At 41.9% G+C, this 27,844-nt stretch overlaps 2 protein-coding genes across 11 annotated transcripts in view; one reads left to right on the top strand and one right to left on the bottom strand.

Moving 5' to 3' along the window:
- Positions 1-4,669, bottom strand: part of GTF2H1 (general transcription factor IIH subunit 1) — a 29,463-nt gene extending 24,794 nt beyond the window's left edge. For both annotated transcript variants that reach the window (XM_086385124.1, XM_086385125.1), the window contains exon 1: positions 4,498-4,669. The gene's annotated coding sequence lies outside the window, so the exon portion shown is untranslated. The remainder of the gene's footprint in view (positions 1-4,497) is intronic.
- A 45-nt stretch (positions 4,670-4,714) lies between these two features.
- Positions 4,715-27,844, top strand: part of HPS5 (HPS5 biogenesis of lysosomal organelles complex 2 subunit 2) — a 43,921-nt gene continuing 20,791 nt past the window's right edge. The window contains exons 1-12 of one of the 9 annotated variants that reach the window (XM_086385118.1): positions 5,030-5,075; positions 9,921-10,069; positions 12,221-12,384; positions 14,356-14,466; positions 14,635-14,699; positions 15,152-15,344; positions 16,460-16,593; positions 19,896-20,108; positions 20,423-20,494; positions 25,019-25,107; positions 26,202-26,380; positions 27,240-27,398. In XM_086385118.1, coding sequence (XP_086241244.1) covers positions 12,277-12,384; positions 14,356-14,466; positions 14,635-14,699; positions 15,152-15,344; positions 16,460-16,593; positions 19,896-20,108; positions 20,423-20,494; positions 25,019-25,107; positions 26,202-26,380; positions 27,240-27,398 — 1,323 coding nt within the window. In that variant the 5' untranslated portion in view covers positions 5,030-5,075; positions 9,921-10,069; positions 12,221-12,276. Of the gene's footprint in view, positions 5,249-9,920; positions 10,070-12,220; positions 12,385-14,355; positions 14,467-14,634; positions 14,700-15,151; positions 15,345-16,459; positions 16,594-19,895; positions 20,109-20,422; positions 20,495-25,018; positions 25,108-26,201; positions 26,381-27,239; positions 27,399-27,844 lie in introns of all 9 variants that reach the window. The other 8 variants (XM_086385115.1, XM_086385117.1, XM_086385120.1 and 5 more) reach the window with 8 other exon arrangements.

The raw sequence follows: 27,844 nt of genomic DNA, 5'->3' as shown, positions 1-27,844 counted from the left end.
GTTACTTTACAACCTCCAGCTTTAATATACATCATATATGATAAAGGATCAAAATTCTTAATGCCATCTTTTAACTGATTTACTTATTTGATGTCCTCCTGAGATTGTGATTACTGTTGCTTACAAAGTTTGAAAAACCATGGTTTTAAATAAATGTTTTTTTGGTTTTTCCCTTTTTTGGTTGTGCTATGGCGTGTGGGATTTAAGTTCCCTGACCAGGGATCGAACCTCGGCCATCGGCAGTGAAAGCACACTGCCTAACCACTGGACTGCCAGGGAAGTCCCTTAAGGACTATTTAACGACATTAAAAAGATTCCATTAGGTGCTCAAAACAAGCAAAAAACCCTAGTTTGATTATATATTCTTAAATTTTAAAAAACCTATCTAAAATTTATTGAATGCTTGTAATACATGCCAGCAACTGGGCTAAGTTCTTTATTATCTCTTTGAGTCCCCAGTTAACAATCCTGAGGTAGATTCTATTATTAGTTCCATTCTGCAGATAAAGGAAACTGGGTCTAAGAAACCCAGAAGCTTTCCCAAAGCATCAAGAAGTAGAACTGGGTTTGAATCTGGGTCAGTCTGACCTTGGAGTTCCATTACGCTACCCTGCAAATATATATGACAGGGGAGACATATACCCAATTTAATAGTGGTTACCTGTGGTGACAGGACTACAGATGATTTGAATGTTCTTTTTGTTTTCTTGACTATCTACAATAAACACTGTATTTTGTAACGAGAAAAAGTTATTAAAAATGTCTTTCCAGGGACTTCCCTGGTGGTCCAGTGGTTAAGACTCTGGGTTCCCAATGCAGGGGGGCCAGATTTGATCCCTGGTCAGGGAACTAGATCCCACATGCCGCAACTAAGACCCAGTGCCGTCAAGTAACTAAATACCTAAAAAAAAAAAAAAAAAAAAAAGTCTTTCCAAGAGTTTATGATCTATCAAACTGTATCTATAAGGTAACATGGGAAAATGTTACAGGTAGTTAGTGTGCTAAGAATTAGAACAACTGTTATTTTCAAGTTTCGTAATATTATTTTTATTTAGTATTAAAACTTTAACTTATAGTAATTTTTATAACATCTATGGAACCATTAAATATTTTTACATTAATATTATAACAAATTATTACAAAAATTTTAAAAACTTACCTATACTTTGTAAAATTAAACTCCATACCACAGGAACCATGTTTTAGGAAACATGAATTAAAATCTGAGAAAGACATGTGGGGAGGGCGTGTGGAGGGTGACAAGCAAATAATGACAGTATGTCCATGTATGGAGGAAAAGCAAGGACAGCTGATAGAGAAAGTCCCCAATTAACTGGGCTTACAGGCACAAGTGTTAGCTTTGGAAAAGAACAGAAAAACTTTTCTGAGATGGGACGGTAAGGAAGAAAGATGAATGAAGACATAGGAACTGTAGAGTGGAGGATAAATTAGATTAAAGGAACTATTAGTTGGCTACTTTAAATCAATTTGGAAAAACAAAAGGTAAAACCATTCATATTAAAATCCATTTAGAGGGAGCTTTAAAAATGCATCAGAGACAAGTCACTGAACACTGGGAATAACTAGTTGATTGTCTTACAGATAACTTGCTTGGCAAATTTCCCTGCTCATCTGCAGTACCTCTGTTAACTATAGAAGGACCAGTTTTAGGAAGTTTAACAGAACCAGTGGTACCATCCTGCAATGGCGTCTAAGATTTCTAGATTTTTCCTGAAGGTGGCTCCTTGGGGAGGCAAAAAGATCTTTCTAGTAGAACTCTGTAAGAGCCACAGAATATTTTGTTTAGGAAAAATACTGATGCCGTTACATTTAAATAAAGCAGCTTGATGAAGATCTAGCTTTACTTAAAAGATTACTTTATGAAATAATCTGCCACAAGACTGCTTTAAATAGCAAAATCCTCCAGCAAAGGCGTTAATTCACTTGCAGTTAAATATTTACTTGCACTGGGCCTTGACACAGTCTCCTCCCTTTCCATCAACTTGCTTGTACTCATTTTTTGGTCTCCTCCAAGTTTCAAAGTCACCAGGCAAGGTTTCCTGTTCTTCTCTTTACAGCACTTATCACTACTGTAATTAATTTTTAAAGTTAACTCTTTAACTTCTATCTCCTGGCAAGACTGCAAGCTTCACAAAGAAGGGCAGAGGCTGCATATGTTGTTCATGGCAATACAGAGCCCAGCAGCATATTTAAGCCTGAGGCAACAGTCCAATAAGCACCTGTGACATCTATGCAAGATCTCTGCTGTTAAAAGAATACGATCTTGGTTAAGAAACAAGAAACCTTTGTACATACATTCTGGAATAAACTCCAGGAACTCAATTTACAGAGCAGAGTACCATTCCTCACAGATTCCAATAACTGGCTTATAAGTAAAAAGGGATAAGAAGAATTTGAAACTGTTTGGCAGAAATCTTTAACTTTCCATTTCCTACATCCTGTATCTCTGCATTTCCATTCCCTTTCCAATGTGAGAGATAAATGGTGCAGGAAAACAAAACAAGCGACACATGAAATAAATTCCGTATCACTCTCTAAAAAGAGGATTATTAGAGAAAGTGCTTCTGTGTCTGCCAGCATACAAAATGGAGATCTGGAATGCTGCTTGCCGTCAGGCAATCCTAAAAAATGTTAACAATTCAGCACTACAGGGAATAAGATCTTGGAAGTATGTACAGAGTGACCAAAATGTACTGTTTTAAGGATAGTCACATATGTAAGGAGGACATTAAATGGAAAAACTGAGGTAGCAATTTTAAGACCAAGCACTTTTTCATTTTACAGCAGTGCAGGGAGAGGGAGGAGGAGGAAATGCCACAGAGATGCAAGACAGAGGGAAGTGAGGCTTGTATCCACTAATAAATACTGCATGCCGACAACAGGAGGATGCCAAAAGTGAGAGGAGAGCAATCAGCTGGTAATCAAAGTGCAGAAAGCAGGAAACGACTAAAGACACTTCCAGTAGCAGTATCCACGGAGTAGAAACAGTGGGCAAAATGCTTGGAAACCTCAAGGTACACCTGACAACTTCTGATGGTGAAGGGAAAACCAGCAGCACAGAAAAGCAGGGCTAAAAGATGTACAGACAGACCATCAGGAAGAAGATATAAGCCTTTAGGGCAGGAGGTACAGGAAGCAGCCACAACTGACTGAAGCTGATCGTCTGGTGCACTGTTTTTAGCCAATTCCTCTCTTTGCATCAACCTTCCTAGTAAACAGCTCTCTCTGCGTTTGTGATTTTTTTTCCACATTAGCACTACCATACGACTGAACCGAACTGAGGTACTTCTTATTACACCACGCAGAAGAGACTCAAATCTTTAAATCTGCTGCACTGCTACGTGTTGGCTGAGTGAGAGTAGCAGAACAGGTTTAATGGCTCCAAATTACCTCTCCCTCTTTTCCAAACCAGGGATTTTGGTCAGCTAAAGGACACAAAGTTCGTTCTAGAGCCTAGTTCTTTTGTATGCCATAAACCTGATACTAGAGGTTACCTTCCCCTCTGCTGTGACCTCTCCATTTCATTTTTCTACCTTTGATTTTTCAAAATCTACCTTAGGGTTGGCAACCTTGCTTTAGTTACCAAAGTCGAGTTCAGTGATTTTCAAACTGTGTTCCAAGAGGGGAGGCTGAGTGGGTAGGATGGGTGCTCCCAAATGCAATTCCACCATGGCATGTTGCTTTATATGTCTGGGGTTTCTGGTAAGAATTCACTAGGAAAAATTGTTCCACTTCCTTATGGAGTCAGTACTTACTGCAAGGTATACTTTAAACCACACAGTTTTGGTATGTTTTTAAAACTGGGTCTGTTACTGGGCAAAAGGTTAAGTTTTTATCTCTTTCCTCCCGTCACACCTCCCCCTCCCTCTTTTTATAGACCCTAAAACAGGTGTTTAAGAGTCAACCGAAAACACTTCCTTACACAATTTAGCCTTTGAGAATTTCTAAAATAATTATATATTTCCACGTGTTGGTGCTTAAACATGATTAAGTTGGGCATAGATCAAAACTTGGTGTGTGAGTGGCGGGGATGGGGTGAACTGGCACACGTGTTAAGGTCGTTTTAAGAGGGACAGGAATTGACAAGCGAAGCAAAAGGAGTGTGGAACTAAGATGAAAGCTTTTCCCTTACAGAAACCGAAAGACTGAATAGCACATTTTCTAACGGGAAGGGCTCCTCAGCCAGAGAGAGGCCTCCACGTCCTTCACCCTCATGAGCCAAGTCTTATCCCAGCTTCGGGTACATCTTTGAGTCCCTGCTTTCAGTGGAGGAGTTGGCTTCCTATAGACAAGCAGATTAGGAGTCGCCTCTTCCTCTCTTCATTATAATAAACGGCTAACCGACAGCAGAATTGGGAATTGCAGCAACGGCGACAGGGATACAGGAAAAAGGGGCAGATACCGTGCCGTCCTGCGGCCCCCAGGCCTGTCAGCTCATCACCCAACCGTCCACCCCATTTTTCGGTCTAAACTTACCAGGTGGGAGACGGCCCTGGGCAGGGAGTAAGTTACTGCGCTGGGTCGAGTCGAGTTCCGCTGAGCTTCTTAGAGACGCTGCGGGAAAGAGGCTGAAACCCAGTAGCCGCCGCCGCCGCCACCGCCTCTGTTACCAGGGGGTCTCGCCTCCATCGCTGGCTGCGAGAACTCTGAGGGCACGTGACCGGAAGTATGAAGGCGGGTCTGCGGGACACGTGACCCCAGAGCACGGCCGCCATGACACCTTCCGCTAGTTCCCTCCCTCCTCCGCCGGTGCGCGCCTGTTTCATTTCCTCTCGCCGGCTTTAGGCGGTGAAAGGTCCCAGGAACTTAGCTGTCTCACCCCTTTGGCCTAGAGCTCCTCCGGTCCCGTTCGGCGCTGCGTCTTCGGCCGACAGCGGGCAGGCCGCAGAGAGCGTAATCGCGACCGCGGCCGGAGGGGGAGGGACCACGCGCAAGCAGGGCGTAACCCGTCACGTGACGAGGAAGTACCGTTAACAGTTTTGTCTCGGCGTCCCCGGCGCTCCGGGATGACGTAAGCCTGGGAGGGAGGAGTAGGAGGGAAGACTGAAGTTCAGGTGCGGCTCTTAGCGCGCGGTGAGTGTGCGGGCGCCTAACCTGGAGAGATGCTGTGACCCACAGAAAGTTGGGGGCTGCCAGCCTAGAGGTGGTGGAGAGGGGCTGAGACCTACAGGCTGGGAGCCTGACTTTGAAAACTTGATTACCGCCGCTTCTTTCAAGAGATCTGAATGTAGTATTAAAGTTAACTGCTGTTGAGTTCGCTAGGCAGGGAGCTTGTGGTCAGATGTCTGCAGTGATGCGTGCAAGGCATGTTGAGTGCATGAGTGAGTGAGTCGCCATTTCTTGGTCTAAGGTAGAGAGGAGTTCTCTATTACTTGAGTTGTTGAGTCACTCAGTCGTGTCCGACTTTGCGACCCCATGGGCTGCACTACTCCAGGCTTCGCTGTCCTCCACTGTGTCCCAGAGTTAGCTCAAACTCATATCCATTGAGTCAATGATGCTATCCAACCTTCTCATCCTCTGTCTCCCCTTCTCCTGCCCTCAGTCTTTCCCAGGATCAGGGTCTTTTCCAAGGAGTCGGCTCTTCGCATCAGGTGGCCAAAGTATTGGAGCTTCAATTCAGCATCACTCCTAATGAATATTCACGGTTGATTTCCTTTAGGATAGACTGGTTTGATCTGGCTGTCCAATGAACTCTCAAGAGTGTTTTCCAGCACCACAGTTCGAAAGGCATCGATTCTTTGGCGTTTAGCCTTCTTTATAGAAAGATCCCATTATGAGGAAATCCCCAACTTCCCCTTGGCATAATATCTGTAATTTTTCTTCCTTTTTCCTCTCTCTTGCCTCTTCTTCCTTCCACGCATCTAGTGGGGAAAAGAGAACGCTGTTATTTGCGTTGGATGTTCGCACAGCAAACACTGGTTCAGTAAAATGAGTACTAGGCCAAGAGACCCCACTCCAGTACTCTTGCCTGGAAAATCCCATGGACGGAGGAGCCTGGTAGGCTGCAGTCCATGGGGTCGCTAAGAGTGGGACAGGACTGAGCGACTTCCTTTTCACTTTTCACTTTCATGCATTGGAGAAGGAAATGGCAACCCACTCCAGTGTTCTTGCCTGGAGAATCCCAGGGACGGGGGAGCCTGGTGGGCTGCCGTCTATGGGGTCGCACAGAGTCGGACACGACTGAAGCGACTTAGCAGCAGCAGCAGCAGGCCAAGAGAAAAACCTTTTTTTTGATCCTACTGCTTTTTATGTTGCCATCAAGCAATAGGGGAAATGGAAAGGTAATTAGATTTGGACTCAAGATTAGTGGATTTTAGTCTCACCTCTGCTTATGAGCTCTGTGACCTTTGGTAAACCAACTCTTGAAAAGGTTTTTCATTGACTTTGGTAAGCATTTATGGCCACCCTCTGTTTGCTTAGTGTTTTGCTAGGCTAACTGTGACAGAAGTAATAGTTAAACTCAGTTTTGTGGAGAGACAGGGTTTTTTTTATTTGGAGGAAGATTCCAGAAACAGCATATATTACACCATGGAGGCACAGAAGGTTTATAGAAAGATCTGTACAGAGATTCTTGTTAAATATTTACTTAAAAGTCTTAAATGCATATATGTGTATGACTAAGTCACTTAGCTGTACACTTGAAACTAACGCAGCATTGTAATTTAACTATATGTACCTCAATAAAAAATCTTGTTCAGAAAAATTTCAAACACAGACAGAATAGTACAATGAACCCTCATGTATACCTAACCAAACTTTAACAAGTATCAACATTCTACTGTTCTTGTTTGAACAGCTTAAAAATTTCTGGGTACTTTTTATATCCATTGGTGAATTTGATTAATAGCAGCTTTCAATTTGAACTCAATTCTACTGTGTCTAGGTACTGGCTGATGTTGTTTACTTGCTAAATTGTCTCCAACTCTTTTGTGACTCCATGGATTACAGCTTGCCAAGCGCCTCTATTCATGGAATTTCCCAGGCAAGGATATTGGAGTGGGTTGGCATTTCCTTCACCAGGAGATCTTCCCAACCCAAGGATCGAATCTGTGTCTCCTGTATTGGCAGGCATATTCTTTACCACTAAGTCACCAGGGAAGCCCAGGTACTAGCTAGGAAGATTGTATTAATATTGTTTGAAAATTTCTTTGGGTGTTAGTTAGCTTCTTTCTCAGTTGAATCAGATGTGTGACATGGCTACTTTAAAAACATACCTGGAAAAAAAAAAACAACACAAAAAACTGCCTCTGTGATACTATTTTAGGATGTAATATAGAAACTTAGTGTCCAGGTCAAGGAAGTTAGTGTTTCTACTCTGTTCTGGTTATTAAGCTACTGAAGAGTTTTATGTTCAGTTCTGGACAAGACATGTTCAGGCATGTGTGGAAGGCTTATCAGAACTGAGAGGAATTTGGAAATTGTCAGGTCAGAATGATTGAAGAACTGGTGTTAAATTTTTAGAAGACCTCATGACATTTTTCAAATACTGAAGGACTGTTTTGTAAGGAGTAAACATTTCCTTGGGCTTCCCAGGTGGCACTCTTGGTAAAGAACCTGCCTATCAAAATGCAGGAGCCACAGGTTTGATCCCTGGGTGGGGAAGATCCTCTGGAGGAGGGCATGCAACACACTCTAGTACTCTTGCCTGGAGAATCCCATGGACAGAAGAGCCTGGTGGGCTACAGGACATAGGGTTGCAATAAGTCAGACATGACTGAAGTGACTTAGCATTCATGCAGACATTTTCTTAAACTGTAGAAGCCACAGTTGGTAAAAGTTCCAAGTCATCAGGTTTCAGCCCAGTAGTAAAAAAGTACCTTATAATGGTGTGGAGGAGTGGAGCTGTGCAGCTTCATGAGAGGGAGCACTTCCTTTCCCTTTCTGAAAATGTTCAGAGACCCAGAAGCTTAATTCAGATTAATTTTTGAATTACGTGGATGTGTGCACCGAGATATCTGTGAGTCTTCCACTTTGAGAATTATGAGAAGTGGGACTTACTCTAGACCTGAAAGCCTGGGAAGATTTTGCGAAGTAGGTCTGGGAGGTAAGGAGTCTATTCAGAGATAGTAAGCGCAAGGGAAGGTATAAATTTGGAATGGTGTAACACTATCACCCGGAGAAGGCAATGGCACCCCACTCCTGTACTCTTGCCTGGAAAATCCATGGACAGAGGAGCCTGGTAGGCCGAAGTCCATGGGGTGGCTAAGAGTCGGACATGACTGTGCAACTTTACTTTCATGCCTTGGAGAGGGAAATGGCAACCCACTCCAGTGTTCTTGCCTGGAGAATCCCAGGGACAGAGGAGCCTAGTGGGCTGCCATCTATGGGGTCGCACAGAGTCAGACACGACTAAAGCAACTTAGCAGCAGCAGCAGCAACACTTTCACCGGGCTTCCCTGATAGCTCAGGATGGCAAAGAATCCGTGTACAATGCAGGAGACTGAGTTTGATCCCTGGGTTGGGAAGATCCCATAGAGAAGGGAACAGCTACTCACTCCAGTATTTTGGCCTGGAAAATTCCATGGACAGAGGAGCCTGGCAGGCTATAGTCCACGGAGTCTCAAAGAGTCAGACACGACTGAGAGACTTTCACTTTCACTAACACCCAGCAACTTCTCTTGAGAACTGACATTGTATATGCTGTTCCCTTTTCGTTCTCATCTGCATTAAGTCTTTTTCAGAGAAATAGAAACTAGGTTTTTTACTTGATTAGGTCATAATTTCCAGGTTATTCTCTCTTCACTGAGATCAATGCCAAATGATCTATCCATATCAGAATTTAAGTTTGCAAGTGGAAGAGATAGCCACTGTGGTCTTGATGTCATTCCTTTCTATCTTCCTTAGGATCTTACACAGTGATTCATCTTCTTTTTCTTGTATCTTCAGTCCCTATCATTCTAAATTCTGTTCATTTACTACCTACATGTCTGTTTGAGTCTCCTCTGCTCATAAAGTCAAGAGAGGTTTTCTCCTTCTCCACAAGATGTCTTGAGTAACTAACAGACCTTATCTTTAGTTTCTCACTTCTAACCCCTTTTCTCAAGTCCTTGGTTTCTAGTGTCTGCCCACAGCGCTTTACAGAAATTATGTTGTCTACCAGTACTAAATCCTTCAATGCCTTTCTGTTGCTTACCAAATATAATTTGTTCAGGTTCCTTGGTTTGAGATTCATAGTGCTTTGTAACTTGTACCTGAATTAATATCCAGGTTTATCTTTTTTTATTCCATTGCTTGTATGCTGTGTTTCAACCAAAGACTTATATTCTCCAAATATATCATCTGACTTGCCAATGCAGGAGACACGGATTCCATCCCTGAGTTGGGAAAATCCCCTGGAGAAGGAAATGGCAACACACTCCAGTATTGCCTGGGAAATCCCATGGACAGAGGAGCCTGGTGGGCTACAGTCCATGGGGGCGCAAAGAGTAGGCCACCACTTAGTGACTAAACAACAACAGTAAATACTTGGCTTATTGCTGCCTCTTTACCCTCCCTTTCCTCAGCTCTAGTGCTGCTTCCCTTAGAAAGGTTTCTGCGGTTACTTTTAACTCAGTGTGATCCCTCTGTCCTCTGTGTTCCGACGTATTACTTTGCTTTTGTTCCCCTTATGAGGTGTGTGTGTGTGTGTGTGTATGAGGGGGCTGTGTGTGTGTATGAGGGATGTGTGTGTGTGTGTGTGTGTGTATGAGGGATGTGTGTGTGTGTATGAGGGGGGTGTGTGTGTGTGTGTGTTTATGAGGGGGCTGTGTGTGTGTGTGTGTATGAGGGGGCTGTGTGTGTGTGTGTGTATGAGGGGGCTGTGTGTATGTATGAGGGATGTGTGTGTGTGTATGTGATTTGTCTTTCCTCCTCAGTTGATTATAAAGTGACTGCTTTCTGGAATTATTTTGTCTTGTTAGCACCACTGTGCCTCATATTTTACTAGAAGCCGCTGATTTGGAGGAAAAAACACCAGAATTAGGAGTTTAAATTTTACTCAGGGGCTTGCTGAGGACTTCCGCCTGGGCCATAGCCACTCAGTTGGCTCTGAGGAAACTGCTCAGAAGAGGTAGGAGAGAAGACAGTTTACGTGGGAATTTTAGCTGGGAAATAAGTGCAGGCAGGCCTATATCTTGGTAAAAGAGTACTGCTAATCACAAAGAACCGATTTTAGTGCTTTTCTATGTATGGGGATGTATGAAAATCTGAGGTGATTAAAATTCTGCCTGAGATATACATCTGTTTGAGGGGCCTTTGTCTGAGCCACGGGCCTCATCCTGTTGACTTAATTTCCTCTGAGTGCTCTGGTGGTCAGCAACTGCAGCGGGTTAGGGCTTAACCCTTGTAGAACTCGATGGTGAGCAGAGCTGTTTGTCTGGTGATCCTGATTTTTCTGTGTCTGTAATACTTAATAATGTGAATGGGTGAAAGAATGGCAGAAGATTTTTAAAAAATATTTTGAGTATAGGAGAACTACTAAAGATTTTTTTTTTTTCAGAACACCATTCTTGCACAGATCAAGCTGTATTAAAAACAGCATTAATAGCAGAAAATAAAACTATGTTATGTGTATGCAGTAAAAACTATTGTAAACGTCTGTATGTGTTTTGCCCCTGGAAATTATGCCTCATGAATGTTAGGACTTTCAGTTAGGTTTTGTCCTCTGTTGTATCTCTGGGACCTAAAAGGATGCCTGGCACATAGTTGGTGCTAAGTACATATTTGTTGAATAAATGAGTGAGTGAATACATGTGTTTTTTTGGGAAAAACAAAACCACAAGGTATAAATAATTAAAAACAAGTATAAACAGTTATTTCTGAATTTTTCCGTGGTATTTGCTTTTTATTCTCAACTTGGTAGGTAACAAAAGATTGAGGAAAAGTTAAAATTAATGGGTAGAATTTTCTTAAATTCTGTTTCTTTTTTTCTGGAACCTCATATAATTTGACAGAAACACACGCTTGAGTGTTGTCGAACAGGTACGAATGCTTGTGTTAGTTGACAAAGTCTTCACTGGGTAGCTGGCATTTGCTCCCTTGTATTCTTTAGTTTAGTCACTAAGTTATGTCTGACTTTTGCGATCCCAGGGATGTGAATTCTTACTCCTGATTTTTCCTATCAGGTCTGATACTGAAGCTCTCATTCCCCTTGATGTGCTAATTCTCGGCATCCGACTTCTCACTCACAGGCTGGAGGAAGCCATCCAGCGGCCCTTTTCCTGTTAAACACTGTTGAATTGTGGGCTCATAACCATTGAATGTCACCCCACTCCAGTACTCTTGCCTGGAAAATCGCATGGGCGGAGGAGCCTGGTGGGCTGCAGTCCATGGGGTCGCACAGAATCGGACACTACTGAGCGACTTAGCAGCAACCATTGAATGCAGTGAGAGACTTACAGACACGTGATTTACAGCTCAAAGAATTGCAGCTGGAGTTGCTATTTTACCACAGAGGAGCTTGACAGAATTTCCCCTTATATTTTGCAGGGTCTGTTCTATACTGTTAGATAAATAGAGTAGGATAGGATTATGGAGAACCTTGAGAATCTGGATTTTTTTTCTCTGGGAGTTTTAGAGTCAGGGAATGATACCGTACAAGCTGACTCACGTATAATGTTACTTGTACTTGTTTTCTTCCCACCTAGATGCCAGGCACCTCCAGAGTAGGGAATCCTTGTCCCTTTCTCATGTTTCCTTGTTTTCTCCACTTGTTCCTGAGTCCAGGCTTGCCCTGCTCACCGCACGACAGGCCAGTAAATCGGAGACAGAAGTGTTCAGGCAAAGAATAACTTTATTTGGAAAGGTGGTTGACCGAGACAATGGCAGGACTCCTGTCTCAAAATAACCATCTTCTTGGGGTCTGGATACCAGATTGTTTTCTAGGGGTGGGGAGGAAGGTGAGGAAGTAAAGTAAAAAGGCTATTAATCTTGCAGACATCTCCTGGAATGGCCAACCTCAGGGAGGGGACTGTTAATTTCTCCCTTCCTGTAGCCATCCACAGGTGGAGCGGGTCCTGAAGAAAGGCATTTTGGTTTAAGATTCAGGTAGGGGGGCAGGGTTCCTTGAGGCAGGCCATTATGTATGGATTGCAACAGCAATGGGGACAAAGGTTAAAAGGAACAGATCCATCATGGAGTCAGATTTTGTTCTTCGCTGTAACACCTGTTCATTTAATGCTTGCTGAAAGAGTGGTGAGCTTCTTAAATTATATTTCTGCAGGTTTTATTCAGGATCAGTGTGCCTGTCCCTCAACGTAGTTTCATCTGTCTGGGTAAATGACTTTTGTGCCAGTGATACCAGAGTCCTACAGCCATGTTCTTGCAGAATTTGAGTCTCTGGATCCATTACTTTCAGCCCTGAGGCTGGACTCCACTCGTCTAAAGGTGATTTTCTTGATCCTTATATCAGTTTTATTTTCATATTGATAGTTTGGTGCGTTCTTTGTTACATGTGTGCCCCTCCCAAACATTTTTTATGTTTCATAGACTCCTGGGTGTTCTTACCTGTACTGTAATACTTTGTGTAGAAGTAGTATTTTCCTAGCACTTTCTTGATTTATTTTTCAAGCAGTTGATTGAATTCTTTTTTCCCATCCTTAGAAGTCATGATATTGATTACTGAATCCACCCCCTCCCCCAAATCTTACTGCCTTCTCTCAGAAAGTAATGTATTTGATTGAAAATAACATAGTTTAAATGAGTATACCTCATTGCCTTTTGAACAATAAGAACCATTGCAGTTCTATGAAGTTCATTTCAAAACAAGGAATTGGATGTACCCCTCTGTTTTAGGGAACGGAGCTAAAAATTAGCATTGCAAAATTAACCAAAAATTAGTTCTGTGGGGAAGGAGTATGTGCTTCTCTCAAACTCTGAGTTCATTTGATAAACTCAGGAATGACATGGTAAAGAACAGTCTCATAACCAATTCCTCACCCCAGAGCACCCTTCTAGCCTCTGAGCAAAGGAACGGGAAGTAATAGGCAAAGTAATATGAGCAACAATTATGAGGGTTGGTAGCTGACATTTTTTTAGCTGCAAGTTACAGAAAATCTTCTCAGTAATGGCTCAAGCAATAAAGGTGTTTATAACCTGGTTGGAAGTCGTTATTTCTGGGATTAGTGTGGTGGCCACTGATATTCCTTAGGACCCAGGCTTTCCATCTTTCCTGTTCTGCTAGCTTCTGTATATTGACTGTTGGTCACATTTGCAAGATAAGCGGCCGGCTTCAAGTCTTGATTATCTCCAGTAGCAGCTCAAGTGAGATGGAGCTGCCTGAGACAAAGGCTTTTTTCCCCTTCAGATTGTACCATTTATCTGAGAGGGCAGAGTTTTCCAGGAAGCCCTCACAGGGCTTAGTCTCATTAGCTGGACTTGAGTTCTAGGGCTCCCCCTAGCTGCAAAAGAAACTGGGTAAGTGAAGATTTGGATTTTCCAGCTTCTATAGTAGAAAGATGGAGAAGGTAATGGCACCCCACTCCAGTGCTCTTGCCTGGAAAATCCCATGGACAGAGGAGCCTGGTAGGCTGCAGTCCATGGGGTTGCTAAGAGTCGGACACGACTGAGCGACTTCACTTTCACTTTTCACTTTCACGCATTGGAGAAGGAAATGGCAACCCACTCCAGTGTTCTTGCCTGGAGAATCCCAGGGACGGGGGAGCCTGGTGGGCTGCAGTCTGTGGGGTCGCACAGAATCGGACATGACTGAAGCGACTTAGCAGCAGTAGCAGCAGCATAGTAGAAAGAAGCAAGGTTGAAGAGGATTGGGAATATGTTTGTTTGCCAACCAGTAATTTTTACCGTAGTGTTCTGGGCACAGCATGGCCACTGCTTTTTCTGGATAAGGAGAGGAAGGTGTGGGGAGATCTAATAGTACAGCGACTTGTATTTGCGTCGTCTACAGTCTCACTTGCTCTCAGAGCTGTGGGTTTTCTGTTCTCATCGTACAGACTAGAAAGGATTTACCTGAACACATGGTTAAAGTGGTTGCTTTATCCCCTGGGTACTTGATCTTCCATCGTTGCGGTCAGCATTGGAATGACCTAGCTGAATTGCCCAGAAGATGAATAGGCTAGTAACTGGCTTCTGCCAAGGGGGAAATTACTCATTTATACAATTGAGCCTATTCAGCCATTTTGAGATTCAGTTAAAAAGTTGAAACTGAAATGTCCTTTCTTCTGTATCTTTCACTATTCTAGAATAAGAGCTTGAATCCCGTTGGATGGTATCTAACTGGGCAGTGGGTAGAGTGGTGGGGAGGAACCTGACACAAATTCTCAGTGTCTTATTTCCAGTCGATAGTTTGATTTGCTTAGTGGCTGAGAGTCTCTCACTTGTCTGTTTCCATGTTTCTAGTGCACGAGCATAGCCGTGTCTCGAAAATGGTTGGCTTTGGGCAGTTCAGGAGGAGGACTCAACCTCATTCAGAAAGAAGGCTGGAAGCACAGGCTTTTTCTTTCTCACAGGGTAAGATTAAGGGTTGCCCTGTCATGTACCATCTAGAGTATCTGTCATAAATGTGAGTTCTCCATTGTAAACATCATTTGGAATAAAAGAAGAAGGTAAAACTTGAGATTGAGTAGTAAATTACACGTTTTTGAGGAGCTGCCTAATAGTTCTCCTTCTGTGCTCTAGGAAGGTGCAATTTCTCAGATAGCCTGCTGTTTACATGATGATGATTATGTTGCTGTGGCTACCAGGTGAGAAACTGTTTTGAAACTATCTGATTTTTCCCAAATGCATCTGAAATTGAAAAATGGGGTTGTGTGTTTATTAGGGTGACCAATCATCCTGGTGTGCCTGGGCCTCACTCTTGTTTAGCACTGAAAGTCCTGTGACCTGGGAAACCATTTAGATCCAAGCAAACCAGGATGGGCAGTTGGTCACTATAGGATTTGTGGAAAACACTAATATGAGGCAACATTTCTGAGACTTCAAAGTAGAAAGGTAACATAATTTAGGACCTCAAAGTTTTCTGTTGTATTAAATTGGTGGACTAAAGCAAGGAGATTAATACCTTGGCTTTCTACTTCCTCTTTTCTGAAGAAAAAGAATATGCTTATATATTTAATATAGTTGATACTGTGATGCAGCGAAATTGTACATTTTTCACCACTGCCAAAAATTTGCTTCTGTGTCTCCATTCTTGCAGTCAAGGTCTTGTAGTTGTTTGGGAATTAAATCAAGAGCGTCGCGGGAAGCCAGAACGAATTTATGTGTCTTCAGAACACAAAGGCCGAAAAATTACAGCTCTCTGTTGGGATACAGCTATTCTTAGAATATTTGTAGGTGATCATCTGGGGAAAGTTTCTGCCATCAAACTCAACACTTCTAAGCAAGCAAAGGTGAGAACCAGTTCAGTGCTTTGTGTAAGTGGGTGAATATATAAGATGTTGTCTTACAGAATTTCAATTAAAGAACACAGTTTGATCTTTATGTCTTTCAGGGTTATCTAGAGCCCAGACCATTAATTTTGAGAAAACTTGTTTGCATGTAGTATGTATGGTAGCCTGGTATATCTTGGTCGTGTTGCAGAATGACTGTGAGCTAACTTTCATAATTTGCATGTTGTCTATTACATTACTCCATAATTCACCTGGATGGCCCACTTAAATAAAGCGTTCTTTAATAGTTGGCTGTCAAGAAAGAACAGATGCCTGTTTATTAGTTATGTGAATAAAATGGCAGACATGGAGAAATGGTACCAGTTGCCCAGGCTCCTATTCTCCTGGTCCCCATTTTGAAGAAATTCTTGAGTGCAGGTATACTTTCTTTCAGGATAGATGTAACTTGTGAATGGAATCTAAAAGGCACTCCCTGCATTGGGCTCAGCAATGTGGGTCCTGAGGCTTCCTGGAATGCTCCAGTTTGTCGTTAAGCAGACCTGCTTTTCACTGTCTTCCTTTTCCAAAGCTGTTAAATCAGAAGTGGGGAACTTGTCTCTCATTGGCTTATTTCCTTGGAGGATCGTGGCAGATTAGAAGAGATTTAAATACCATTGCCTAATAATTTTTTTAGTTAACACATCAGAGTATTCTTGATGTGTTAATGAAATATTCATGATGACCCATCACAGTTACCACTTGATTCATAATGTATTTTTCATCCAAAATACATTTGGGATTCTTAGCCCTAGTTTGTCTTTTTTTTCCGAGTGGAGAAGTACTGTCTACAGGTGAACAGTTCTCTCATATATTCCAAAACGTATTTTGTCTTCTTCATCCCAGCTTCTAAGAATAGATAATCACAAACAGAGCCTTAAGAATTCTCCTCTGTAGTTATGTAGATCCATTCATTTCACAAAACGAATGGATGAAACTCAGTCTAACAGGCAAATTAATCTTGGTCCGTTTAAAATTTTTGTTTTGCTATCTAAGCTGTTTTCATTTAAAAGGTAAAGAGAGGAGGATTATGTGTATACACAAAGATAAATTTTATTTTCTTGTCACATCCCCTTTAGGCAGCTGCTGCCTTTGTGATGTTTCCTGTTCAGACAATAACGACAGTTGATTCCTGTGTTGTCCAGTTAGATTATTTGGATGGAAGACTCCTTGTATCTTCGCTTACTCGATCCTTCTTGTGTGACACTGAGAGGTATACTTACTAACCATGAGTCATTGGGAATACAGAATTTCAGAGCTGGAAGGGACTTAGAAGTCATCTCGCCCAATTTCTTCAATTCAGTTATACAAATATTAATAAGGAACCAGCTCTGTGCAAGTTGATGTTAGAGAGCAGAGAGGATATAGAGGAGAGTGACCATAGTCCAGTGGGTGACCAAGGCAAAAACTCAATTCTACCAAGAAGCCTGGTCTGAGTGCCATGAAGGAAGGTTGAACAAAGGCCTGTTACTATATGGGGAATCAGGGCGTCTTCTTTGATTGAGTTTGTTGTTGTTGTTGGAATTGGATATGTAGTTTTTTTCTTTTGCTGGAAAAGCGAGAGACTTTTTGGGAAAGGTGCCCAGGTGGAGAGCAAGGATAATGGAACCCAGGAGAACTGCTCTCCCACATGGCTCAGAGTCTCAGATTTTATGGTGATGTGGAATTTTGCTGTGTATTTAATAGAATTTTACTAAAAGGTAAAACTGGGTGATGAATAAGTAAGAACTTTGTGAAGCTGACAAATATTTACTGAAATCTCAAGGGTCAAGCCAAAGGGCCAGTGAATGGCAAAGGAGTGTATTGGTAGTGGCTGTGAAATACCAGAACAGGAAATGGCTTGAAATGAATAAATCCTGTGTATCACTGTGCTTAAGTTCCTCAGCCATTCTCACTGCATAGAAATATTCACCACCCCCACCCCACCTTTTCCCTTCCAGCAGCCTTGGCCAGCTACCATATTCCTCCGAACCCATCCCCTCTTTTAGAAATGTGTTATGGAGAATTTCGAGCACACACGAAAAAAGAGACAATTGCTTGATAAACCCCTGTGAGTCCGCTAGCCAGCTTCAGTAACTTGATGAGGAGGTTTAGTAGGTGAGGTTTGAAGGCAGAAAGGTAGGAGAGGAGAGGCTGTTCTAGTAGGAAGGTGCAGCCTCTTGGGGAGCAGCGAGAAAGAATTAGGCATATTCCAAGATGTGTCCTTCTGGCTTGAGCTGGGAGTTGCTGGGGATCCTGTTGGTAAGTTTGCACCATACTGAGAGTGACAGCTGTAAATGTCACTCTAACTAAGTACATGGGCTCTCAGATCATTTTTAAGGAAGGGTACATGTGGGAAATCAGGGTTTGGAAATTGGTCCTCTTAGAACTATCCAGGACTGGAAGCTTTTTATGTCTTTCTGGGGGTTCTTCTATCTCGTGAGAAGGTGAGGAGAGGTTGCACTTTGTTTTCTTAGGATGAGAAAGACTTGTGGAAAGGAGACCATAATAGGAGGTTGCAGGTGTCTGGTATCAGAACCTGGGTATACAGCTGTGGAGCAAGGCTTTGAGACGCAAAGCATCCGTTTACCTGGAATTAGTAGGAAGGGGGATGTACTTGGTTCTGACTTATTTACGACTGTGGGTTAGTGATGAAGTTAGGCTTATAGAACTGGATATCATCCAATGTCACCCGTTCACTTTTAGCCTAGACCTAGTGAGCAGTAGAGCTTGCTTGACATCATGCGGCTGGAGGAGGCAGACTAGAATCTTTCTGTCTTGGTTTTGTGTCTTTTCTGTACCTCAGTTACTTCTAGTATATCCTTTGACATTGGACCTTTTGGCCATTAAATCTACTCTTGAGATTTGAGTAAAATATTAGTTAACCTCACAAATTTCTTAAATATTCTTCATCTGTGTTTTTTCCTGTTTACTACATAGTCCAGTTCAGAAATCTGACTGACATTCTGACAAGTGGTCAGAACACTGGACTGAATTAACACCTTTCTAGGGTTGTTTTGAGAATCTAGTGAAATGGTATAAAGAGCTAAATAAATGGAGGTTTATTTTTATCTCTGTGCAATATAGTTGCTAATTCCCGTTTCACAGGATTGTGACTAGAGTTGGTTATGAGGATAGCCAACTGCAAAAATAACATGTTTTAGAAATGCCTTATTCATTAGGTAGAATTCAGTTTGGGGGAACCTGGATAGTACAATAATTAACATTTTTTATTTATGTTAAAGTTTTGTTTGTTTCAAGCTATGTTCCTTTCCAAACAAACACTTTTTTTTGTTCAAACCAAGGCTCCTGATAACTAACCCAAGTGAGATACGCGGTTGCTTTTCCTGCTGCTTTCTGTCAGTGTTGTTAATGAGCTTCACTAGAAGAATTATGTATGTGAACGTGCTTTGAAGTGCATACAGAGCAATACAAGAAGTTATGGTTTCATTACTTATGTTCCTTATTTGGGAAATAAAATACATTTCTGGCTTATTTTAGTTAATCCTTAAAACTATTCTTCTAGTAAAGCTAATGTTTTGTTTTATTCTTCAAGCAAGTTTAGTGCAGGGTGTATGCACAGGTGCTAAGTCGCTTCAGTCGTGTCTGACTCTTTGTGACCCTGTGGACCGTAGCCCGCCAGGCTCCTCCATCCATGGGGATTCTCTAGACAAGAATACTGGAGAGGGTTGCCATGCCCTCCTCCAGGGATCTTCCCTACCTAGGGATCAAAATCCCTACCCAGGGATGGAACCAGAGTCTCTTACGTCTCCTACACTGGCCGGTGGGTTCTTCACCACTAGCACCTCCCGTTCAAGTAGACACCACTGCCACATGCGATGCGGTGAATGCTTTGAAAACATGGCATGGGAAGCCTGAAATTCTGCTTGTAGGAGTCAGAGAAGGCTGTCAGAGGAGGAAGGATGGAGTTAGCTCACGAAAAATAAAGGAGTGTTTGGGAAGAGCCATACTCATCCTCACCCTCCATGTTCTCAGGCAGCTTTGTATGTGCAGTTCTTTTATATAGCTAGTTCGTGTAATCCTAGGGGAACAGAATGTCCCAAGGTACAGACTTTCAGAAGGATTTAGCGTTTTCAGGAAAGAGTGAGGCGTTTATTGGGTATTTGTGACAGACGAGTGGCCTGGAGACAGGATTGGAGAGTAGATCAGTGGCCTCCACGGGGCAGCTGAAAACCCAGATGAGCAATCAGTAGGGTTTAAGGATGTAGGAAATGGTTTGGGAGCACTCATCTTTAGTTTTGGAAAAGAGCCTTCACATTAACTCTGACTGTGGCTAATAAACTGAATACTAACCTGAAGTGTTTTGCTTCCTGTAACAGAAATAGTTAATGCCAAGTGAGAGTTGTAACCCTGTTTTTGATCTTTCCATTCTGTTGTTCGTTCCAGTAAATTGCTAATATGAGGAAAGGGAGGACATTGTGGGTGCAGTTATTATGGCCATGTGGATTTGCAGTCCAATGCTTTTGACATTTCTGTCAGTAAACATGATTTCTCTCTTTTTGTGGGGGGTATTAGAGAAAAATTTTGGAAAATTGGAAACAAGGAAAGAGATGGAGAATATGGAGCTTGTTTCTTCCCGGGAAGGTGTTCTGCAGGCCAGCAGCCCCTAATATACTGTGCTCGCCCTGGCTCCAGGATGTGGGAGGTGAACTTTGATGGAGAAGTTTTAAGCACACATCAGTTTAAGAAACTCCTCTCCTCACCACCTCTTCCTGTGATTAATCTAAGGTAATGACTTATATGTTCAGTAGGAAGTATTTGAGGAACTTACATGGGGTGGGGGTTGGGTTGAAACCTCTGACATTCTATATGCATCAAAGATTTTATCATACCTTTTAAGAGTGAAGTAGAATTTTTATTAAAAGATTCAGAGAAACCTAAAACTCTTTAATCAATTATTTTTTATATGGTTAAAGCAAATTGAACAAGAGCAAATGCAGTGAACTGGCTCTTGAATTTGTTTTGTAGGCAGAAATTTTCCTGTGTATCGAAAAAGATACTTTTATATTGAGATTAAACCATGAATCATGTTTACTTCCTAGATCAGAACCTCAGTATGATCATACGATTGGATGCTCCCAGTCTTTGTCTTTCCCCAAACTCTTACATATTAGGTAAGTTTCTCTCTTTGATCCTTAAAAAAAAAAAAAAACAACTTCATCTGTTTCTTGTTCAGAGGCAGTTAGCTTCTTAAGTTCGTTTTTGTATTAAATCATTTTTAGAAAATCAGGAAATGACTGTGTAAAGTGCTATATATAAGAGGAATGGAAAAAAAGCATAGAAATACACTTCCCTTTCTTTTTTGAACTGCCCTAAACCACTTGCACACTTTATAGTTGTTGGGTATATCTGACAATTAGAGCTCAGAGCTATAGGTACACATTCTTTCATAACCTCCCCTCCCTGGCGGGATACAACAATGAAAGCAAGCCTCAGACTGAAATCGGCTGCATATGTATGTTTCTTAGCAAGCAAGTGCAAAAGTAGTTGTAGAATTTGTTCTTGTCAATGTGAAATTTCAGCTCCCTGTTCTTTAGGTGCTTTGCATGAAAGATCTGCTCAAGTTGGATCCAGCCAGCCATGTTCTAAAGTCAGAGTTTAGCTAGCTTTCTATTTGGGTTAAGTTCAAAAAAGTCTACTATTAAGCGGTAGCACAGAGTGCCACTTAGAGCTGTTAGCTGCTGGGCTTGCCAGTTCTTACAGCTTGTTCTACAAGCATGGGAGTGCCCAGTGTATGGTTTCCAGTCAGTCTGTATGTCTTGAACTTCTCTTATTTCAGCTGCTGCTGCTAAGTCGCTTCAGTCGTGTCCGACTCTGTGTGACCCCATAGACGGCAGCCCACCAGGCTCCCCCGTCCCTGGGATTCTCCAGGCAAGAACACTGGAGTGGGTTGCCATTTCCTTTTCCAATGCATGAAAGTGAAAAGTGAAAGTAAAGTTGCTCAGTCGTGTCTGACCCTTAGCATGGACTGCAGCCTACCAGACTCCTCCGTCCATGGGATTTTCCAGGCAACAGCAATAGGATATTATTTCTAATATCCCTTAGCCTAATTAACAATTAACAAGATCGATAATGAAGATTCAGGAAACATTCTGTAGAGCTGTTACAGGGTAGTCTGGAGTTTGGCTCCAATTGAGTTTTTTCAAAGGCTAACTAACCTCTCTTTGAGTGTAATTAAAAAAACAAAAAACAAAACACTTGAAATGTCAACTAACTGCCCCTAACTAATGTATGTATATGTTGCACTACCTCCACTGAAATATTTGGAAGACATTTGTAAAGAGTGTAACTCTTTGATAAATCCATAATTCATCCTGAAAGTTACTGGAGAAAGCTATTTATTTGCCCATAGATGAAGCATATTAAAAACTCTTTCTTTATGCCACTTATCACAGTTTATAATTACATATTCAAACATACATGCCTATCTTATTCCTAGACGGTAAGGTCCACGCGGGCTTGGTGTCTGTTTTAGTCACTGTGTTTTTTTCAGTGTTTGGCATAATGCCTGGCACATCATAGACACTTAAACATTTGTTGACTGTGTGTGATGCATGGGGTGCAGGCAAGTCCCTTACCCAGGAGTATGTTTTTTAATGGGAAGGCCACAGTCTGCTTGGTTCTCTTCTTAGTTCTTTGAGTTAAGCTATTTAAAGCTCCCGTTAGAGTTCCTGCCTGGCTAACAAAGCCCTGCATGATGTGGCTGTGCCTGCTCCTCGGCTGAAGTATAATTATGCCACTCTGAAGGCTTTCCCGACTCCTCCAGGGGCTCACGTCAGACGCTCGCTCCCTTGCACCGTTGTCACTTTTGTTCGCTCCTGCCTCACCATCCTGTCTCGCCGGACTGTGCATGTCCATCCCGGCACCACACTGTTAGCTCCTTTACTGCTGGCACAGTGCTCGGCACGTAGAAAGTTCTCAGTTCAGTTCAGTCGCTCAGTCGTGTCCGACTCTTTGCGACCCCATGAATCGCAGCACGCCAAGCCTCCCTGTCCATCACCAACTCCCGGAGTTCACTCAGACTCACGTCCATCGAGTCAGTGATGCCGTCCAGCCATCTCATCCTCTGTCGTCCCCTTCTCCTCCTGCCCCCAATCCCTCCCAGCTTCAGAGTCTTTTCCAATGAGTCAGTTCTTCGCATCAGGTGGCCAAAGTATTGGAGTTTCAGCTTCAACATCAGTCCTTCCAATGAACACCCAGGACTGGTCTCCTTTAGGATGGACTGGTTGGATCTCCTTGCAGTCCAAGGGACTCAAGAGTCTTCTCCAACACCACAGTTCAAAATCATCAATTCTTCGGTGCTCAGCTTTCTTCACAGTCCAATTCTCACATCCATACATGACCACTGGAAAAACCATAGCCTTGACTAGATGGACCTTTTTTGGCAAAGTAATGTCTCTGCTTTTGAATATGCTATCTAGGTTGGTCATAATTTTCCTTCCAAGGAGTAAGTGTTTTTTAATTTCATGGCTGCAATCACCATCTGCCATGATTTTGGAGCCCCCCCCAAAATAAAGTCTGACACTGTTTCCACTGTTTCCCCATCTATCTGCCATGAAAGTTCTCAAATAATGACTAAATAAAAAAATCAGTAAGAGGACTTGTTGTTACTTTTTTCCCCCCATTTGTGTCATGATAACTTTCACTGCTATACCCATGAATCCCATGGGGAAATCCCACAAGGAAGCAAATTTGTATACTTAATTTCCTTTTGGGTACACTGATATCACTTTCCTGTTTTTAACTTAAAAAAATTAAAAAAAGAATTGTATTTATTTACTTGGCCGTGCTGGGTCCAGTTGTGGGACGCTGCGCCTTTGATCCGAATTGCAGGCTCTTGCGTCGCAACATGAGAACTCTTAGTTGTGCATGTGGATCTAGCTCCCTGACCGGGGATTGAACCTGGGGCCCCTGCATTGGGAGCATGGAGTCTAAGCCACAGGACCACCAGGGAAATCCCTCCCGTCTTTAACTTTTTAAACAGTGTTGTTAGGCTTGTGTCGCTTTCTGTTTATTATAAGGGGGTGAAGGCTGTATAAATGACAAAGTCTTAGCTCTTAAGTCCTCCTCTGCCCCAGCCCATACCTATTTTTATGGAATTTTTCCAACCTGAGTATGAAGTTCAGTATCAAAACCGTGATCCTGTATCTCTGTATTCAGGATCTTCTGGTCTGATTTTTTTCCCCTCTGGCTCCTAAAGGCAACCTTCCAATTTTAGTTTTAACTATGGTTCTGATGATTTCTTTCTTCTTTCTGACAAAGGTTACTTTTCTGTAGGGACAGTGATCTGATCTTATATTGGCAAAATGTTTAATATTTGTGTGATGACCCAGTTCCTGTTAAATATCACTCTTGGTTCTGTAACCACCTGGTACCTACCATTTGTAGTGCACTTGGAGGCATAAACGAAATTAAAGTCCCTGTTCTCAAGATCATAATTTTTGGAGAGATATAGTTTATTTCTAGAAAATGTTTAACAGCAATCAAAAGTAAGAGTTGTGAGCGATGGCTGAGAACTGTCGTGGAGGATTTCAAAGGGGAGTAAAGCTGCTGCTAATCCTTGAGAGGTGGTTAGGGTGAGAATGTTATATATGGAGAAAGCTCTGACCAGGAACGAGAAGTAGGGATTACTGGTGGTGTATAAAAAAGCCATAGCAGCCTGGAGAGAGTTAATGAGATACATGAGCAAAGGAGTATAGAAGGAAATGAGCCAAGATGGAGAGTACCAGAGGACTGGGAAGGGAGGTGGATGAAGCAGTGTCCAGAGTCTAGGAAGTGAGACTCAGGAAGGAAGGGACAATATGCAGGGTTGGCCCCTGCTGGGGCTCAAGAAGGAAAATGAAGAAGGAGGTTATTGGGTTTGGCAGCTAGAAAATCTGTGACCTTTCAAGACTATAGATAAGTGGAATGTTCAGGATTCCAGATAACAGTGGGTGGGTCATTGAGGATCAGTGAGGGTAGCAGTAGATTCTATGAGGTGTGGAGAAAAAAGTCAGATTTTGGACCCAGACTCCTTGGGATAAATTTGGACTCTTGTATATTCATGCTAAATGGCCTTCGACATATTATTTATCTCTCCGGGCTTCAGTTTCTCTCTTTTACAAAATAGGAATAGTGCTTCTATCTTGATGAGTTGCTGCAAGGTTAGATAATACAGGTATAGCCTTTAATAAACAAACAAACAAAAACTCCCAGAGTTGACTGGGAGTTTTCAACCTTTTATTGCCCACATAAAACTAAGGACATCAAAGTATTTCCCTCCCTAAAAGTAGCTCACCAGAGCAGTGAGGAATGATAAAATGTTATCTTTAGTCTTTGTTTTAAATGGGCCCCTGTCATACCAGATATGGGAGGTTTAGCTATTTTAACAAACATCAGCGTTTTATTTTTGTAGAAGGTATTTAGCGTATCTGAATTTTTCCCATTTTGGCATCATGTTATGATATCTTTCAGTGGGCTCTTGTCACAGACAAAAAAGAGGTGATAGGACATGATTAGCTGAATTAGCTGTTGGGTTTTCTCTGTATACGCAGATCTTGCTTTTAATAGCTAATGTGAGGGTCTGAATTCAGGGAATTATAAACTTCTGATTCCAAGCAAACTAGAATTCTCTTGACCTCTTCCATGTTTTTTTGCAGTGAGCATTGTGTGCTGACTTGGACAGAAAGAGGAATTTATATTTTCATTCCTCAGAATGTTCAAGTTCTTCTTTGGAGTGAAGTCAAAGGTAATTATGTTTTTTTTTTTCCTTATATAATTTTTAATTGCATGCTTCTGAAAGATTTAGTTATTGTAGGAGGATTCTCTTGCAGTGTAAGAAGTAGAAAGTAGAACGAGGTGACATTTCTTTTAAAGATTAACATCATAGGTGTATTCCATCATAAGGTACTTCCCAAGTATACATTTGTGAATTTGTAGTTAGTTATTTTAAATAAAACTTTCTCTTAAGTATTAGCAACCACTGCTAAGGGTTGAATGGGTTAATTTTCCCCTTCTACTTACCCTTAACCTTTACCTCTGTTAGAAATCTTGCTTTAACTCCTGTTTTGTGGCTTAATAATTTGGGGTTGATGTATTGGGGAATCCCTGAGTTAATAAACACTCCTCGTATGCAAAAAACAGGGCGGAGGGCAGGGGAGGGGGGAATTCAAAAAGTCCTTGTGGGAACAATAACTATTTTATGTGGCTGAGGCAAAGACTATCAGTCGTTGTATTCTTCTGGTTTAAACCAGAAACGGAGGAAATAAATCTAGCATTTTTAGTATGATTGCCCAGAGATTGTATCTTGACTTACGGATCATTTTGTACTTTGTAAAAACATTAAAAAGATAAAGAAACCATTATCTCATGATCTGATCAACATTGATTTCTTGTGAATTAAGTTTCCTGAGGGTCTCCTGTGAAAACTAGTGTTTTATTCTTTCATAATGTTCTGCCAAGACAGGTATTTTTTTAGGAACAGTTTGTTGATTTACATATGTGTTAAAGTCTGTTTATTGACATCAAATTTGTTACTCTCAGAAATGTGATAGTCTGGTCTCAGAAGTGTCCTCTTTTAAAGTGCCCTTCTTTTCACAAAAAAAATAGCATTTTTAAATATAGGGTTTTAGATCAGACAGGTATTCCTCTTATTCTTGATCTTTTTAGAATAGTGTCGAAAATATGATTTTCTCATTGAAATGAAAATATAAAAATAGAGGTGAAATTCGATCAAACCAAACCGTATAAAATGAATTTATTAGAATAATTTCATCCAGTCACAAAAACGGAAAAGAAATATTTGGTCAGCATCCTGCATGTTCACCCCTGTGGTTTTTGTAGATATTCAGGATGTGGCTGTTTGCAAGAATGAGCTGTTCTGTCTGCACCTGAATGGGAAGGTCTCACATCTCTCCCTGTTGTCTGTGGAGCGCTGTGTGGAACGTCTGCTAAGGAGAGGCCTGTGGAACCTGGCTGCTCGAACTTGCTGTCTTTTCCAAAATTCTGTCATTGCCAGCAGAGTGAGTCAGAGAGCTTACACGTTCATCTGGGTTGTTAAGATCATTCTGGTTTGCGGGATTATGCTACACAGTTGCTTGTATTTATTAGTCTGCAGGGGGCTTCACAGATGGCTGAGGGGTAAATAATCCATCTGCCAATGCAGGAGACGTGAGTTTGACCCCTAGGTTGGGAAGAGCCCCTGGAGAAGGGCATGGCAACCCAGTCTGGTATTCTTGCCTGGAAGAGCCCATGGACAGAGGAGCCTGGTGGACTATGGTCCATAGGGTTGCAAAGAGCCGGAGACAACTGAGCAACTGTGAACAGCACAATAGCTTGCAGATTAAGCAGTAATAAATCCCGAAAGGAAGCATGACCTGTAAGTGTGGAGTGGGGAGTGGGGGCGAGAAAAACCGAACGTGTGTGTGTTAGTCACTTAGTCATGTCCTACTCTTTGTGACTGTACAGACTGTAGCTCTCCAGGCTCCTCTGTCCATGTAATTCTCCAGGCAAGGGATCTTCCTGATCCAGGGATCAAACCTGGGTCTTGATCAAAGGCAGATTCTTACATTACATTACAGGCAGATTCTTCACTATCTGTGCCATCAGGCAAGCCCCAAGATAAAATTTACCCACAAATTTATTTTAGTTTCAGGCCTTGTTTTAAGTGAAATTATTATGTGTGCAGTAACTCTTAATTAAATGCTTAATTCCTAAGAAAATTCTCATTAAGTCTTTTACTAGCTTTTAAAGCCCTTTTAAAACACCTTTGAGGTTTTATGTTCTATGTTAGACCTCTGTCAATGTATTGGCAATTTGAATATGGAATTAGTTACAAATGGAAAGCTCTCCTACTGGGTTTCTACTTGTCATTTTTATTAGGGAAGAAAAACTTTAACTGTAGATAAATTGGAACACTTGAAATCTCAGCTAGACTTAACAACCTATGGTGATCTAATTTCCCAACTGGAAGAGTTGATCTTAAAATTGGAACCTTTGGATTCAGCCTGTAGCAGTAGAAGAAGCTCCATTTCATCACATGTAAGTATTCACACTTTCAAAGGGTTTTGCTGTATAGTGAGACGTTCTCCATTAGGTTGTTCTCACTTATTTCCAGGATCCCAAAACTTAGCTTCTTTCCAGTGTTTGTACTGGAGGGGAGGCGGTGGGTGTCAAGAGGGGGCTTTCTTTCAGCTCTTGGACAGCTCTCTGAAGCACTTCTTTGTGTGTGTCTTAGAGCTGCATTTTGTTTTGTCATTGTTTATTATATGTTGTTTGAAAATGTACATTATGTAACCTCCAGTACAAGTTAAACTGCCCCTAGTATGTGGTTTCAGATGCTTCATGTTAGCTTGAGTCTCAGAGCAGCTCAGGATTGTCTTGTTTAATCCTCATTCTCACTGCCAGGCTTTGTGGAGACTGGCCAGAGAAATCTGGTCTCATGATGCTGCAGGCATGTGAGAGGGACCGAGACCTTGCTCACTGTT

Source organism: Bos grunniens, chromosome 29 (assembly GCF_055505025.1).
Source record: "Bos grunniens cultivar Pamir isolate PY7600 chromosome 29, Bosgru_T2T1.0, whole genome shotgun sequence".
NCBI classification, from domain to species: Eukaryota; Metazoa; Chordata; class Mammalia; order Artiodactyla; family Bovidae; genus Bos; species Bos grunniens.
This window is presented reverse-complemented; position numbering and strand designations above follow the sequence as displayed.